At 41.3% G+C, this 17,582-nt stretch overlaps 1 protein-coding gene across 1 annotated transcript in view; it reads left to right on the forward strand.

Moving 5' to 3' along the window:
* LOC126100859 (origin recognition complex subunit 3) overlaps positions 1-17,582 on the forward strand; it is a 107,903-nt gene that overhangs the window by 26,354 nt on the left and 63,967 nt on the right. The window contains exons 4-5 of the mRNA XM_049911527.1: positions 4,216-4,370; positions 7,390-7,676. Coding sequence (XP_049767484.1) covers positions 4,216-4,370; positions 7,390-7,676 — 442 coding nt within the window. The remainder of the gene's footprint in view (positions 1-4,215; positions 4,371-7,389; positions 7,677-17,582) is intronic.

A 17,582-nucleotide genomic window follows, 5' to 3' on the forward strand; every position in this document is an offset into this window, starting at 1 on the left:
TTGCAATTTTTCGAAACCTATGTACAATTTGTAAAGTTATTAAGCTGAATTAAAAACTGCAATGATTTTAGTACTTATACAGTATTGGTTTGTAATGATTGTTATCAGTGGTTCACTACTGGAGAGATGGGGGTGGGAGGGGGGGGGAGAGAGAGAGAGAGAGAGAGAGAGAGAGAGAGAGAGAGAGAGAGAGAGAGTAGGTGGGAGGTGGTGTTGGGGTGGAGTTATAGAGTCTTACATTCAGCAATTTTTGATGTTACAGTCAATGAATAAGTTTTACTATGTAAAACTTTCTGTTTGTCATATAATATGTTGAAGAGAGGTGAGAAGTAGGTGAACATGCACAATGGTAGAATTGTTTTAATATAGCTCAATTTCCATTTAGTCTGTTACTGTTTACCACTGTATGTGACTGCAGTTTCACAATTGCCCATGTAATACAACCTCCCTTCAAAAAGTGGCACTGTATCTCTGGGTAGACTGTTGGAATCCTGGTGGCTGAAAATACCTTCAGCACATCAGTTTGTCTAACAAGGGAAGCTGTGGTGTGCACTTTGGCACCAACAGAAATTTTTACTATAAATCTTTATACTGATTGCCTAATTTACTTGTATGTGTAGCTGAGGTATTAAGCAGCAGACACACACAAACAAAGTTTTACTTACATTTGGACAAGATCCTTCGGAACCGACTGACAAATACAACACACCCAGCTGCATTGTCCTGCCACTGTGGCCAAGTAGGGCCTAGTTAGGCAGCAATGCAGGGACAATGAAACTGAGACTTGTTCGTACATGATTTTGTGAACTTGCAGAAGTCTGTGAGTGAGAATACTTAATTCAAAATCTTTGGATGTTTAGTGAAGCCTATTACCATTTAAGGGGTTATTGGAATAAGTATTACTTCCATTATTGGGCTTAAGGGAACTGTTACATTTCACCTATGTTCATTACACAGTGTCAAATTCACGGTACTGTGAGCAGTGTCGTATAATCGGGTTACAGTCATTTACTTTATTCATTGGAAAAGGCCATCTGTCACACTCGGTGGACATCCAGTTGCTGTATTGACATGCAAATTTCAGTCTTTGTTGGCAATAAACAGCTGTCAGCATGGGTGTATGAACCAGTCACCTGCTGCAGAAGCCCAAAAGCAGCAACATTTGCTGAATAGTTGTTGAGGAGACACTATTGGGAGCCCCCTTGGTTGCTCAGCAGTTGCACGTCTATTCACCGATTCACATCTCTGTAGCCACTGTTCTGCACTGTCATCTGTAGCCACGGTGCATCGGAGCTGCCTCGGCACCAATTGTGGATAGTGCCATTTTGCCATGCACAGTATACTTTAACCACAGCAACATGCAAACCGTTTACCGATGTCCACCCTTGGGCTGAAAGCTAGTGATCCTGCCCTTTTGGAGCTCAAACGAATAGCTGTTTCCATGGTACGACAATGACTACACTGTTTCCTGCACGTCCCCAACATGCTTTACATACCCTCCACTGCTAGTGCTTCCATCTGCCATCTGCGAGTGGTTATTGCATATTGATGCTGAACATAGGCGGTGGTCACATCAATGTGACTCGACCGTGTAGCTTCTCGTACACTGTACACATAATAATGCTCACCAAGGAAGTCCATATGGCTCAACCATTCCATTTTGCCTGCAATTTCTGTAGATACCAAACAGCATATTTACTGTGTTATGCATTATTGGACCAATCCCTGTTCCTGTAAACTGTCTAATGTGAGCACATTCTGTTGGGAAACACACAGCCTATTGGGAAAAAAAAAATCACCATTGTCGTTTTAGCAACGGTTGCCATGAAATATTGGTAAAGATTTAAGAGTTGCTTCGCCTATGTTTGATTTTCAATTTTGCGTCAACAAATTTATAAGCCACAATACATTATCGCAAAGGAACTTATTCTCTGGTCAGACTTGTGTGGAGGCCAAAATCATAATATAAAAATAGGGCTTTTACTCAAAGCAGTGTTGGAAGATGACCCCACATTAGAAAAGATTACTTCGCACTATGTTATCCCAGGACACAGCTGTTTGCTCAATGAGAGTGATTTCGGAGACATAGTGTGTGCACTGAAGTTACAACAATGGTTTTACACTGTCGATTATCTTACAAATGTCATGAAAGTAAGATGTAAAAAGAATGGTTTGGTTGTCCTAACAGTCAGAAAGAGAGAATTTTGTTGGAACACAAATGCTGGAAAAACAAATAACAAATTGTAAACCTGGCATAGGAAGACACAATATAAATTGGCTGAAAACTAGAAAAATTGAAACAAGAAAGGTCAAACCTCTAAGCATTTTTATGAAGAGAGACTTTGACCAGGAGACTGCAGTTGAAATAAGCATTCAGAAAAAGGGGTTGGCGTGGGTGGAGGGGGAGGGGGGGGGGGGAGGAGGAGGAGGACCTTTCATCCATTCATTGAAATTGGATGAACACTTAATTCAACTGTGGCCAGGGGTAAACTGATTTCTAAAGAAAGTCTTGAAGACTTATGCCACTGGTCTTTTCAAAGTGATACCAATGTGGAAGATGACATGATGGACAAGTTGACTTCAAAATAGAATGCGAGTAATGGTTACTAATTTTAATTTTTGTTTGTACAAGTTTCACTATCTTAAATTTCTGTTTTTAGACAGTAGGCCCTGTTGAAATGTACAATTAGTAACACTTATTCCATTTTGAATGTAAGGAATGCTATCTTTGACTTTTGTGAAAGTTCCAAATCATGTCTTTGCATTGTTGCAATTGTTTTGTGTTTTTTAACAATCATTAAGACACACATCCTTGCTACAGGAACTACAGTTTTGTTACCTTTAGAAAGTTTTTCAATAACATTTAGCTTACAAAACAAAATTTGCTATTTATTTAAGCTTCATTTCCAATTAAGTGACCTCATCGAGTTGTTTCAGACTGTGAAAGGCGTGTGGTTAACTAATGCCTTATCGTTATAATAAACCTAACACACTGTTCAGGTAAACATAGAGAGACCAAGGGACGATCTGTTGATGCATAACAAAATCTCACTAGCAGCAATTAAGCTTAAGTAGGCTAACAACCATTTTTGTTATTTATCCTATTGTTTAGAATGTAATTTTGTTGAGGTTGCACTACTAAGTGAAAGAAAAATAACCCTTCTTCAGTACAAGAGATTGGGAAAATTCAACAAGAAATTAATTTGCAAGGGAATGGAAACTTTGGTATCCATTATCTCATTAATGACATTTTGGTGCTTGGTCTAGTGATACATAACACAGTTCATATGTAATACCAAGGCCATCTTCCACCAGATTTGAGCATAATGTTTCTCAGGCATGTAAACTGACAGACTGGCAACACAGACTTTCTCTCAACGTTCTCTCAGCTGACGAAAATGATGTCTTTCAAAATGTTCTATGTGACTGTGAACCCCATCCATGATAAGTTAAAAACATAATCTTGCATAATACTGTGTATTAACACACATTTTATGATGATTTGATTTTTATATCTCCATTGTGTGTTAGTTACTCTAACCTCTTTCTTCCATCATGCAACAACCAACCATTGTATTTCTTGCTAGACTGTCGTATTAGCATAATCTACACTACCACTCTTTGCTTGACACCACACTAATAGACCTCAAACATGACACTCACAGTATTACTACAAAATGAATTTACTCACAGTTTAATTTGTCCAGTACACAGATTTACGAACAGTTTTCAATGAATGTCACCCATGGTGCAGATAACGATGACTCCTTACTGTGAATTCTGTTTCCATCCTGTATTAGTATCGGGGATGCAACACTGTTTCCAAGGTCTTGTGCTACAGATTTTTGTGACTGGTGATAGGACTATGCTGTTAAAGTCAAGTGAGGAATGCCTAGTGGTGTAGACACAGGACTCACATTTGTGAGAACTGCAGTTGAAATCCTCCTCAAACCATCCAAATTTAGGTACTCTGGTTTTCCTAAATTGCTGAAGCAAATGGTGGGTTGGTGCTTTTGGAACTGTGTGCACAATTTCCTTTCCCCATCCTCTTCTATTTGGAGTTTGCGACTTCATCAGAAATGGGACGCTATACCCGATCTTCCTCCCATCCTCACTTATGACATTATATTTATGTTTGTTTCACACTCCACATTTAAACTTTCAGAAAAAGTGTTAGTTATTTCCATGTTTTATACATTTTGTTTCTTCTTCCAGGTATCAATGTACCGGATCATACTGCCCTGTTTGATTCTTTAAAAGTTCAGCTCAATAAACAAGTTACACCTCACATAGCTGTCTTACGTTCGTGGGAATGTAGAAATGTGCGAGTAACTGTGGAAAGAATGGTTTCTCAGTTCCTGTGTCGGAAGGTTGAGACTTCAACTTATACTTCCATAGCTTAGTAACAATTCTGCATTTAAGACTAAATGTGTATTGAAGTCCTCATAATTTGAAGTGTGTTTTTGAATTTAACAAGGCATGTGTAATTTTAAATAGTAATTAACAAGTTTGTAAAGTTGGGGCTCATGGGACATATTGCTCCAATTAAGTCAGTGCTTGTGTTCTTACGTTGTTGTTGTTCCCCAAATTTTGCTTATTCAATGTTAAAATACATTTAAGACTGTGTGTGATTTGTAAAAAAGTAGATTTATAGAGTGGCAGTCTATATTAACTGAGCTACATTCTACAGGCTGAACAAACTGAAACTAGCCTGGGAAATATTTAGGATGATTCATTCCTGTTATCTAATGTAACAGAAGGTGCTGGAAGTGGCTACCACTGATGCCTGTGCATTACAGTGTTTTATTTGTCAAAGTGTGAGACACACTTAGCAGATTCACTTGAGGAACAGTTGCAGTAGTGTTTTGAATATTCTGCTCTAGCTCTTCTAGTGTACGAGTATTATTTTGAATACACCTGACCATTCAATTTGCCCCACAGGTAACAACGACAAGGAGAGAGATCAGGTGATTGGGGTGGCAAGTAGATTGCATTGCCTCAGCTGATTATCCTCGTCTATCCAAACAAATGCACTTGTGGCAAGGTTGTCGAGGCAGTGCTTATGCTGTTGCTGTGTCTTGCTGAAGATATCTATACAGTTGTTTTGTGCGTTGATCCTCTTGTGGGCTAAACTGTTCCTTGTCATATTAGTTAATGTTAACAGTTTGATGAATTAATTGTTTTATGATGCAGACATCAGATGTTGTGCACCAAACTCCGATCTTGAGATTATGCAATGGCTCTTCAGTATACTGATGGAGATTTTATGATGCATAATGGTGCATTTTCTGTGAGCTAACATACACTGGAAAGCTGAACCGGGCTTCATCTGAAGAATTCTCTCTCACACCGATAAACGGTGCTGAGGTATCGTTGGACTTCGGTCTGGGCTTTCCTTCACTTGAGCAGTTTTTTCTGGTGTTGAACTCTCTTTGGAGAGTTACATATCAGTCTTAAACCCCTGTGCACACACACGCAGTTCTGCACAAGGTGTGCTTCTTGTAACACTCGACGCCAAACAGATGCTCTTTTATTGCAAACACAATTTTGTGTTACATTCAACTGCTCATTAAATGTGTCTGCTCCTCTAGCGCACTTGGATGTAATGACACAGCAAAGTACTTGAGACAGATCATGCCAGAAACGCTCGTGTGCAGTTTCCGGCATTTTCTGTGAGGCAGCTCTCCCATCCGTTAACGAGGGCTGATTCTGCATCAATCTTGTAAGTATTTTCTGGACCCTTCTCCTCTTTCCCATGCCATATTTAGAGAACGCCCTCGATCCTGCAAGAAACACAGACTCTCCGTCTTCCGAGGCCCACGACCGAGTGCTGGGGGTGTGGCCCCGTAACGGCAACCAGCTGGTGTTTACATTTCAAATTCTTCCAACAGGGGCTGGTGTACGCAGGTTCCCCTCACTCCCCTCAGTCCTTCGGCACCTCGTCAGTTGGCCAGGGGCGCTCACCAGAGCAGACGGCAGTCACATGCTCCAGTCTAGCATATCACCTACCATCACTCGCTGTTGGCCCCACCCAGTACCTGTTGGGATCTTCCTTTGTGTGGTGCAAGCAACCGTGCCAGGGTACTGGTAACATAACTGCCTTGGCATTCTGTGTATGGACAGAATGGTTAAGGATATCTGTACTTTGTAGAGGATGTCATTGTTGTGTTGTAGTGGTCACACACATCATCATCATCATCATCATCATCATCATTATGTTACAATGATGCCGACATCGGTTATCAGTATGATCAGTTGTCACCCTGTGGGATGCCAGTTTCTTGGTCACATTGTGTGTTGGGTTTAAAAGATAATATTTACGTACCCTACTTGATGGAGGATCCAAAAGAGAAAATTCATTGTCTGATCAACCTGACACTGCTGAGCATTAATGTGAAACTTCAGAATATGAGTCAAAAAGTACCCCTAGTGGAGGATGACAATTGGCTGTTGTGGCTTGAGAAGTATGGTGACAACTTAAAATGACACACTCTCATTTCACACAAAAGGAATACACTGCGTGAAACATAATTTATTTCTAATTTTTTGTGCCTACATTTTTTCCTACTCCCTGTTATCTGTAAAGATTTTCTGTTTTGGTTGTGCTGACACTCAAGAAGCCAACTGCAACTGGCTTCTTACGATTTCTTTCCACCTCATACTTCAGATGTGCTGCAAACATTGGATTTTTCATAGTGAAATTTATTTCTTATTTCCTTTCACTCCACTGTATGTCAGGTGGGTTTCTTTGTCTCATATAGTAGAGATCTTTTCACAACAATTCAGTACTTTGATAGGGTATTAAAAGGAGTGAATAGTTTCAATGTGGAAAGAGACAGATTGCTACTTACTGTAAAGAAGACACGTCAAGTTGCAGACAGGAACAATTAAAACACTTACATAAAGCTTTTGATCGCGGCCTTGGTCAGTAAAAGAGAGGCACACACCATTCACGCCTACAAGCAAGCACATGTCACGCACTCATGACTGCCAACTCCAGCATCTCGAGCCGAAATGCCATTCTAGTCCGAGATGCTGGAGTTTTCAGTCGTGTACGTGAGTTGTGCTTGCTTCTAGGTGTGAATGGTGTGTGCCTCTCTTTTACTGACCGAGGCTGTGACCGAAAGCTTTGTGTGTCTTCTAATCGTGCCTGTCTGCAACTTGACTTATGGTAAGCAGCCATCTCTCTTCCTACATTGTTTATATTCCTATGTGGAGTTTCCATGGAGTTAATATTTCCTAATTCACTTACCATTCTTAGTGTATTGCGTTACAATATTTATTTCCTAAATTCATGAGCAGTCGGTTGGTGTAGCATAGAGAAAATATTTATCAAATGTTTTGTACCATGGAAAAACTTTGACATCCACTGAAATTATTTTATTTCAGGATCATGAAGAGAATGAGGATGATAATGATCAGCTGACTGATGAAGATAGTGATAATGAAAAATCACACTCACCTAAGAAAGTGAAGAAGGCACTGTGTAACTTTCCTGTGCTTGTTGAGTGGTACAGAACTGTGAAAGAAGAAAATTACTTTTCTGTCAGATCTCCAGCAAAGAGGAACAAGACCAAGAGAGATAACAATGAGTACACTAAACCTTTGGTTGTTATAATTCCAAACTTTGAGAATTTCAGTCAGCGTGTGTTGAAAGACTTTATACTTATTTCTAGGTTTGTTGAAGTATGTAAATATGTAAAATAAGGATTTTAGAATTATTGTTTCCATTTAAATTATTAAGAAAATAGAGAAAATGGAATTTTGGTTAGTTCTACACTGTCCAGTCACATTAATGTGACCACTTGTTAAAAGCCTGAATAACCACCTTCTGCAGCTCAGATTACTGCTAGACATGCATGAATAGTGTGAGTGAGGGTGTAGAAGGTAGTGACAGGGATATGGAGCTGCGGCGACTCCAGAGCCGTGGCCATCTGTGCTAGGTTTCTCAGTTGAGGAACCATGGCATGAACGGCCCAGTCGAGATGGTCCCACAGATTCTTGGTTCGGTTTAAATCTGGGGAGTTTGGTGGCCAGAAAGTACTGCAAACTCAACCTGAAGCTCATCAAATCACCCAAGTACACTGAGGACTGCGTGACACTTTGCATTGTCCTACTGGTAGGTGCCGTCATGCTGAGGAAAAACAAACTGCATGTAGGGGTGGACACAATCTCAAAGGATAGGTACGACGCCTGTTCAAAAAATTCCAGAACTTGTCCACAAAATTTTTCTGCTTACCTTCTACTTACTGTGCATGGTATCCTACAAAATACTCTTCTCCACAATTGATAAGCCGCTCTCAACGCCATGTCCGGTTCTGGAAGCAGTCTTGGTACACCTCTTTCTGGGCCATGCGAAGTGCCATCTGCAAATTCTCTTTTATCTCATCTGTTGTCGCAAATCTTGGGCCTTTCAAGGGGGTTTTCAGCTTCAGAAATTAAAAGAAAAGTCTGCAGGGGCCAGGTCTGGCGAATATGGGGAATGAGGCAGCACAGCAATTTCATTTTTTGTGCGATAGTCATGCACTAACAGGGATGAATGGGCAGGAGCATTATCATGATCTGATTAGCTTTTTTTGGTCTTGGAGAACCTTTCCTGAATCATTGTGAAGATTGAACCTTGGTCTCAACATCATAAATGTAATCCATGTCTCTTCACTGTTAACATTCTCTTAAGGAATATCTCATTGTCATTTGCGCAATCCAAAAGCTCTTCAGATTGCGAGGTGAAGTCTTTCTGGTCCTGACTCGTGAGCCGTGGGAGGAACTTGATGGCAACAAGATTCATTCCAAGCCACTGTGTCAGGATTTCATGACACGATCCAAGTGAAGTGTTGCATTCTTCTACAGTCTCTTGGACAGTCAGTCTTTGATTGGCACACGCAGTTTCATTGAAATTCTTGATACGAGCACCGTCAGTGGACGTCGAAGGGCGTCCTGAAGAAGCATCATCTGTAACTTCTGTCCAGTCATTTTTAAACTATGTGAACTATTAGTAACACCGAGTGCGGCTTAAGCGCTCATCACCGTAGGCTTCCTGCATCATTTGGTGTGCCTCTGTAAATGTTTTTCCTGCGTTTACCGCAAAATGTTTTACAGATGCCCTTCTCCTACTACTCTGCCATCTTGAAATTCACCAACTGTGCGACACAACATTCTACTAAACACAGCACTGGACAGTAACTAACAGACATACAACAATGAAACTTCCGGCAGTTAAACATGAAACACAGGCATGTGCAGGGATGCCAACCGCATTTCGATCCAACACACCATTGGTGTGAAATTTTGAACATTTTGGAATTTTGTGAACAGACCTTGTACACACTTGTGTAGATCGATTATACCTTCCAGAATAATGAGATCACCCAGGAAATGCCCTCCAGCCTGGACGCTTCTGACAATTGTTGCAAGGTGTATGCTTTCAGAGATTTCATGCTGCACACACCAATGGCCATCTTCGTGATGGAGCATAAAAAGTGATTCATATGATAAAGCCACGTGTCACCACTCAGTAGATGTCCAGTTGCAGCATTGGCATGCATATTCCAGCCCTCATCATCAATGAACAGTAATCAGCATGGGTGCATCTACCATGCATATGCTGTGTTGGCCCATATACAGCAGCATTCACTGAGCAGTTGTTGAGGAGGCTTCGTCTGGGCAGTCAGTTGCCCATCTATTTGCATGTACACATCTCTGCAGCCATTGTTCACCACTGTCTTCTATGGCCCATGGTACACCACATTAGCCTCCACACCAGTTTTGGACAGTGCCATTTTGCGATGCACAGTATACTTTAAAAATGGTGGCACACAAATACTTTAAGAAACTTAGTCATTTTGGAAATTTTTCCACTCTTGGCCAAAAAGCTAATGATCGTGCTTTCTGGGTGTCACACAAATCACTCTGTTTCTGCATTATGACAATGACTGCACTGATACCCGTATCCCCCTAACATGATTTTATACCATCCATCACTAGTGCTGCCACATGCTGCCTAAGAGTGCTTATTGCATATTGGCATCAAATGTAATGTTACGGACTGTTTGTATTGCAAATATAAATATGTGCATGGCAAACACAACAATAAATGTGGTAGTATAACAATGAAAACTATCATTTTTTGACAGAATAATTTAATTGGATGGATAAAAAATATACTCACCAAGCGGTGGCACAACACACACATAAAAGAAGGTCGCAATTAGGCAAGCTTTCGGAGACAGTTTCTGCTACTTCAGGCACAAGGGTTGAAGGGGAAGGTAGGGAGGTGAGGTAAAAGGACTGGAGAGGTCTAAGAAAAGGTGTAGATATCAGGAAAGTCACCCAGAACCATGTGCTGGGGAAGACTTACAGCATGGGATGAGAAAGAAAGACTGGTTGTTGGGGCTGCATTAGATGAGACTTGAAAACCTGAGAGCCTAAAGGTGGAAGACAGGGTAATATGCAGGGCAGAGATTACTGCATAAACATCATAAGAGTGAAAAGCTAAGTGCATTGTACGTAACAGATGTGGACAGTGAAAAATAGGTAACACAATGAAAGATGTAGAAAACTAAAACAGATTGAAGAAAAGAGTAGTTACAATTCTGTCTCAGCATTTGCTGGGACGGAAGAAATTAACATAAATTTAGGCGAGGTGGGTGGCGAGAAGAAATGACATATTGTAGTGCTGGTTCCCACCTGCAGAGTTCTGAGAAACTAGTGTCCGGGAGAAGAATCCAGATGGTGCATGTGGTGAAACTGGTGCCAAGGTCACGATTGTCATGTTGTAGAGCATGCTCTGCAACAGGATATTGCATGTTGCCAATATGCATCCTCTACTTATGCCCATTCATCCTAATTGATAATTTGGTTGTAGTCATGCAGATGTAAAGGGCCGAACACTGTTTATGTAACAGCTGGTATATGACACATGTTGTAACACTGATGGCTCTCCCTTTAGTAGTATATGTTTTGCCACTTGGAGTGCTGCTGTAGGTGGTGGCATGAGGGTTCATAGGGCAAGTTTTGCCGCAGAGTCGGTCACAGGGGTAAGAGCCATAGATTAGGGAGCTGAGTGCAGGAGGAGCATAGGGTCTGACAAGAATATTGTGGATATTGGGAGGGTGACAAAAAGCTATTCTAGGTGTGGTGGGCAAAATTTCACACGGGGTATGATTTTAGGGAGTCATGACCCTGTTGAAGTAGCTGATTAATACATTCCAGACCAGGATAATACTGAGTCACCAGTGGTGTGATCTGAAGTTGTTTTTTTGGAGGGATCACCAGTACAAGGATTGGATGTGATGGCTGGGGAAATTTGCTTTTGAACTAGGCTGGTGGGGTAATTACATGCAGTGAAGCTGAGGTGAGAATGGTGGTGTATTGCTATAAAGAGTTTGCATCCAAACAGATACGTTTGCCTCGAATGCTTAGAATGTATGGGAGGTAATGCTTGACATGGAAACGATGGCATCTGTCAAAATGTAAGTACTGTTTGGCAGTAGGTTTAATGTAAACAGTGAGGAATAGTGGCATGGGATTCGGAATAGGACCATCTGAAATTTAATTGGGACAAGTTATTCAGAGATTCCAGGAATTTTAACAGGTCAGCCTCACCATTAGTCCATATGGTAAAAATGTCATCATTGTATCTAAACGAAACCAGGGGCTGAAGACCTGGATTCCAGGAAAGCCCCCTCTCCTAGCGACCCATGAAAAGGTTGGCTTAGAAAAGGAGCCATCCTGGTTACCATGACCATACCCCTTATCTGTTTGTATGTCTGTCCCTCAAAGGTGAAGTAGTTGATGGTAAGTATAAAGTTGATTAAAGTGACCAGGAAGGATGTCATAGGTTGAGAGTTTGGTGGGTACTGACTGAGGAAATGTTCAGCAGCAGGTAGACCATGTGCGTGGGGGATGTTGATATAGATGGAGCTGGCAGCAATGGTGGCAAGCAAGGGATGTGGTGTGAGTGGGATGGGCACAGATTTATGAATTTGCACGAAACAATTTACAGTTCATTGCACTGCATGTCCTTCTCCTGATTGTCTTTCACCAATTTATTTGCAAATTTGACAGCTATTTTCTTTCCCACCCTCCAGTTATCTTGTTTACATGTAATTAGTTCACGTTTTTGTGCTTTTGTTTTTTGGCAAACCACTTTGATCCACTTTTATTGTCATCCCTTACATCACTTTAATTGCCAGGATAAGTAGTTTACTTTTCCTGCTATGACTTTCACTTTCTGTTTATCCAGTTCTTAATTTTGTTTGTTTTCATGACTTTCCCAATCAATTTTTTCCCCTTTTTTCCCCGCCTACTCATTACCTCTTATTAACAGTTTTCATACAAATTTGTCTGATTTTCCCGAATTTTTTCCCTTGCTTCTGTTTTTCTGTCTTTTCCACCTTTTGCTTATTTTTATTCATTTATTAATGTATTTTTTGTAATTCCCATGATTTGTAACTCTCCAAACTGTGCTCTCTTGCCATGATGAAACTCATCTCATATTACATCTGTTCTTTTCAAAAACATGCTTTTGCACTATCAAAACTAAGGTCCCACATTCTGTTTCTTGAAACCTGCTTGTCCCTTGGTGTTACTTCAAAAAGCATAATATTGGAAATCCCTGTTTCTGGTAACATTGAAAGTTCTGTTTCTGCATGTAATCCTACTCTGCACCAGGCCCTTTTACAGTTTCAGTACAGCAGTCTCCTGTTCTTACCTGGATAATCTGTGACCTGTATGCCTCATCAGCCAATTTCCACTCGACCAGGCTTATCTCCTACAAAATCCTGCAGTTATCTGCCCCTCATGTTTCCTTGGGTGGTGTCATGTGCCAAACCAACTTCAAACTGCAATAACATGCCAGACTTCATCTCAGAAAGCTATCTCACCTTCTTCTAAAATACCTGAACAGTGGTGTTTCCCCTCCTGTTCCTCTGCAGCTACCTAAACAGCCACACCATCAACTACCACTCCTCCCCTACAAACTGAGATTGGCCAACCCTCTTAACATCCCACAGACCAAGAATAACCCATAATCACAAGAACCAGTCACAGTAGTATACTGTCCTTAACCTCCCATCTAAAGCATTCGCCCCTCCTAAATTATCTGTATTATCTGAGGGTCTCACTTTCAGCCCTAAACCTGCATTTAATCATGCTGCTTTGGTGAAGGACCTATTTTCCTTTACATGTAATATCAATTAGAAATATCACTTTGCAACCCAATCCCAAAACCTTTCCAGCAGTAAACCTGATATTGAACCCTGCCTTGAACAGTTCAGACCACAATCCTGACTTGATCTATCACAGGTACCTAAAACTCGCTCCTTACAAGCCTTCTCCACATCTGGCATTGCTTTACAACCCTTCCTCAGTTCCGTACAACATGACCATAACCTGCCCTCTGCAGAACTCCAGACTCTTACGTTCCCTAAAAGCTGATGACTCCATAATTATCCCCCCAGCAGACAAAGAATCTACCACTGTATTACTTGACCAAAAGGAGTATGTTAGTGAAGGCCTACATTAGCTGTCTGGCACCTCTACCTACAGCATCTGCCGTAAAGATCCCGTCCCAGTGATTCAAACTGACCAGCAGTCCCCCCTTAAAACCTCAGGCCCCTCACAAGGACTAACACTTCTATCCAGAGAACTTCTCGCCCTGTCCAGACCATGCACCCCCACCTATTACCTCTTCCTAAGATCCACAAACCCAATAATCCTCATTGCCCTATAGTTTCTGGTTTCAAAGCACCCCCTGAATGTAGATCTGCCTTAGTTAATCAACACCTGCAACCCATAGTACAAAGACTCCCCTCCTATATCAAAGATACCATCCGTTTCCTAGATTTTCTGAAATCTGTGTATGTTCCACTCCCACCTCACACCTTGCATGTCACCATTGATGCCACTTCCTTCTATACCAACATCCCCTATGGCCTGTCTGCTGCTGAACATTTCCTCAGTCAGTGCCCATCTCATTCCAAACCTATGACATCCTTCCTACTCACATAAATCAACTTAATACTTACCAACAACTACTTCACCTTTGAAGGGCAGATATACAAATAGATCATGGGAACCAGGATGGCCCCTTCCTAAACCAACCTTTTTATGGGTCATTTGGAGGGGGCTTTCTTGGGATCCATAAGTCTTCAGCCCCTGGTTTCATTTAGATACATTGATGACATTTTTCACTTTATGGACTCATGGTGAGGCTGACCTGTTAAAATTCCTGGAATCTCTGAATACCTTCTCCCAATGAAACTTCACATGGTCCTATTACGAATCCCATGCCACTTCCTGTGATATCGATTTTGTCCCCACTGAAGACCAGCTACACGCTTTTGTCCACATTAAACCTACCAACAAACAACAGTACTTATATTTTGACAGTTGCCATTCTTTCCATGACAAACATTCCCTCCCATACAGCCTTTGCACCTGAGGCAAACATATTTGTTCAGATTCAGACTCTTTACAGCAGTACACCACCATTCCCACGTCAGCCTACACCCACCAGCTTAGTTCAAAAGTAAATTTCCCCGGTCATCACATCCATTCCTGGTACTGCTGATCCCTCCAAGAAACAACTTCGGATCACACCACTGGTGACTCTGTATTATCCTGGTCTGGAATGTATTCAAATGGTTCAAATGGTTCAAATGGCTCTGAGCACTATGCGACTTAACTTCTGAGGTCATCAGTCACCTAGAACTTAGAACTAATTAAACGTAACTAACCTAAGGACATCACACACATCCATGCCCGAGGCAGGATTCGAACCTGCGACCGTAGTGGTCACTCAGCTCCAGACTGTAGCGCCTAGAACCGCATGGCCACTCCGGCCGGTGGAATGTATGAATCGTCTACTTCAACAGAGTCATGACTTCCTAAAATCATGCCCTGAAATGAGATCCATTTTGTCTGAAATTTTGCCCATCACATCTACATTAGTTTTTTGTCGCCTTCCCAATCTCCGCAAAGTTCTTCTCAGACCCTGTGCTCCTTCTGCACTCAACTCCCTACCCTATGGCTCCTACCCCTGTGACCGTGCCCACTGCAAGACTTGCTCTATGCACCCTCCTGCCATCACCTATAGCAGCCCCGTAACTGGCAGAACATGTATTATCGAAGGGAGAGCCATCTGTGAAACAACACGTGTCCTATAGTAGCTGTTATGTAAACAATGTTCGGCCCTTTACATCGGTATGACTACCACCAAATTATCAATTAGGATGAATGGGCATATGTAGAGGGTGTATACTGGCAACATGCAATATCCTGTTGCAGAGCATGCTCTACAACATGACAATCGTGACCTTGGCACCAGTTTCACTACATGCACCATCTGGATTCTTCCCCCAGACCCTAGTTTCTCAGAACTCCGCAGGTGGGAACTAGTGCTACAACATGAGCTTTCTTCTCGCCATCTATCTAGCTGTAATTTACGTTAATTTCTTTCATCTCAGCATTTCTTCACAATAACTACTCTTTTCTTCACTGTGGCTTAGTTTTCTACATCTTTCATTGTCTTACCTGTATTTTTCATTGCCCTCTTCCTGCCTCTTTTACGTAGAACACACTTAGTTTTTCACTCTCATTAACTCATGCATGATGTTTAAGCAGTAATCTCTGTCCTGCATATTACCCTGTCTTCCACCTTCAGGCTCTCAGGTTTTCAAATCTGATCCAATGCAGTCACCAACAGTCTTTCCTTCTCATCCCATGCAGTAAGTCTCCCCCGACTCTCAATTCTGGGTGACTTTTCCTAAATTTACCACTGTTCATAGATCTCTCCAGTCTTATTCCCTGTCTCTTACTTCCCCGTCAACTCTTCTGCCTGAAGGAGTAGAAACTGACTCCGAAAGCTTGCCTAATTACAGTATTCTCTTATGTGTGTGTGTTTTACCACTGCTTGGTGAGTGGATTTTTTATCTATCCAATTAAATTATTCTGTTCATAAATGTGGTAGGTGCATGTCATTCAGATTTGTTGTTATGCACATAAAAATGTTCAAGCAGTGGGGCTCATACCAGAGAGATTAACAGAGGACTTTGACTGTGTGCAAAAAATGGCAGTGTATATGGTTGCAGTATGTTTGACCTACTGGAGAGCATAATGGAAATGCTGAAACATCTGTACCAGCAGATGCTTCAGAATAGGCTCCAGCTATCCACTTACAAAGTTTGAAGAACCAGTATTAAATGAGGAATCTAGGAATGTATTACACACGTATCTCTCTCTCTCTCTCTCTCTCTCTCTCTCTCTCTCTCTCTCTCTCTCTCTCCAAGTGTGTAGTGACACCATATGGCAAACCCCTTTACGATCTTCTTCACAAAGCTCTGTCTTTCGCATGGTGACTTGCTTGCTGTGAGCCCATACCACTGAGGCTCATAATATAGTCTATCCACTGCAATGGTGCTCGTCCTATAGTAGGCCTTCGACCATTGACTTTTCCCTCTTCAATTGTTCCTCCCATTGCCTCTTGTTTTCTGGCAATCTGACCAAAATATTTCAACTGATTGTGATTGATAAGTCGACAGTATCATTCTGATGCAGAGCTGCCTAAGGATTAATTCGATAGTTCGACATGCTGTCCGATGTACTCGAAGCAGTCTTTCATAGATGCATTTCCAATGCATCAATCCAGCCTGCTGTCTTTGTCATCCAAGATTTTGCTGAGTAGATCTCGATAGGGAAGATTAGAGTTGGGATGTGTGTGGACTGTCTTGGCAGTGATGGCGATATCCTTCCAGATGCGAGCTAGTTTTGCTGTAGAATTTCTTACAGTTGAAATGTGTCTACAGATCTCAGGTTGAATTTCTAGTGTGAGTGCTAACAGATCCTAAATACCTGGTTTATTTAAGGATCCATTCTTCCCACACTCCAAATGAAATGGAAAGTAATGGAAAGTAACCCCAGTGTGTGGTAAAATGAGTTGTAGGCTCTGCCATGCACTTCAGTGGTTCGTGAAATGAGCATATGAATGTAGTGTGTGTGAGAAAATAGCAAATGAGCGAATACTTAAGAATGAGTGGACTGGTATTAGGAATGAACAAACTAAAGACAAAAGTAAAGCTAATCCCAGTGTTTTAAATTATTTTCTAAGAACTTACTGTGGCTTTGTTAATATTTATGTGTACTTAAACTTTGCGCAATATTAAAGGGATATGACCGTGCTATTGCTCCCAGTAATGTTTATTTCTCTCTGACCTGTGGTGGCACCTCTGTAACTACTGTCACTCCCCTTTCCAACTTAAGTCACCATCTTGATGTATCAAAGTACTTATACTCCTAATTCCCTGCCATCAGACATATCTGCATCTGTTGTCTTCTAATTTCATTTTTTTGTGATTTCCGTGTCCTTGAATCTTTCTCTTACAGCTTTTCTCCACCTTACCTAATGGAATGCTTGCTTCCACAGGTTTCTCTTACAGCTTTTCTCCATCTCACCTAATGGGATGTTTGCTTCCACAGGTTCTCTCAGTTTCATTATTGTTCTACACACAGTTTCATGGCCTTGTCTGTTCAAGCCATGTGATAAAATTTCATATTAATACTCTCTTCATATGAAACAAATTAAC

The sequence above is a fragment of the Schistocerca cancellata genome, chromosome 9 (assembly GCF_023864275.1).
Source record: "Schistocerca cancellata isolate TAMUIC-IGC-003103 chromosome 9, iqSchCanc2.1, whole genome shotgun sequence".
Classification (NCBI taxonomy): domain Eukaryota; kingdom Metazoa; phylum Arthropoda; class Insecta; order Orthoptera; family Acrididae; genus Schistocerca; species Schistocerca cancellata.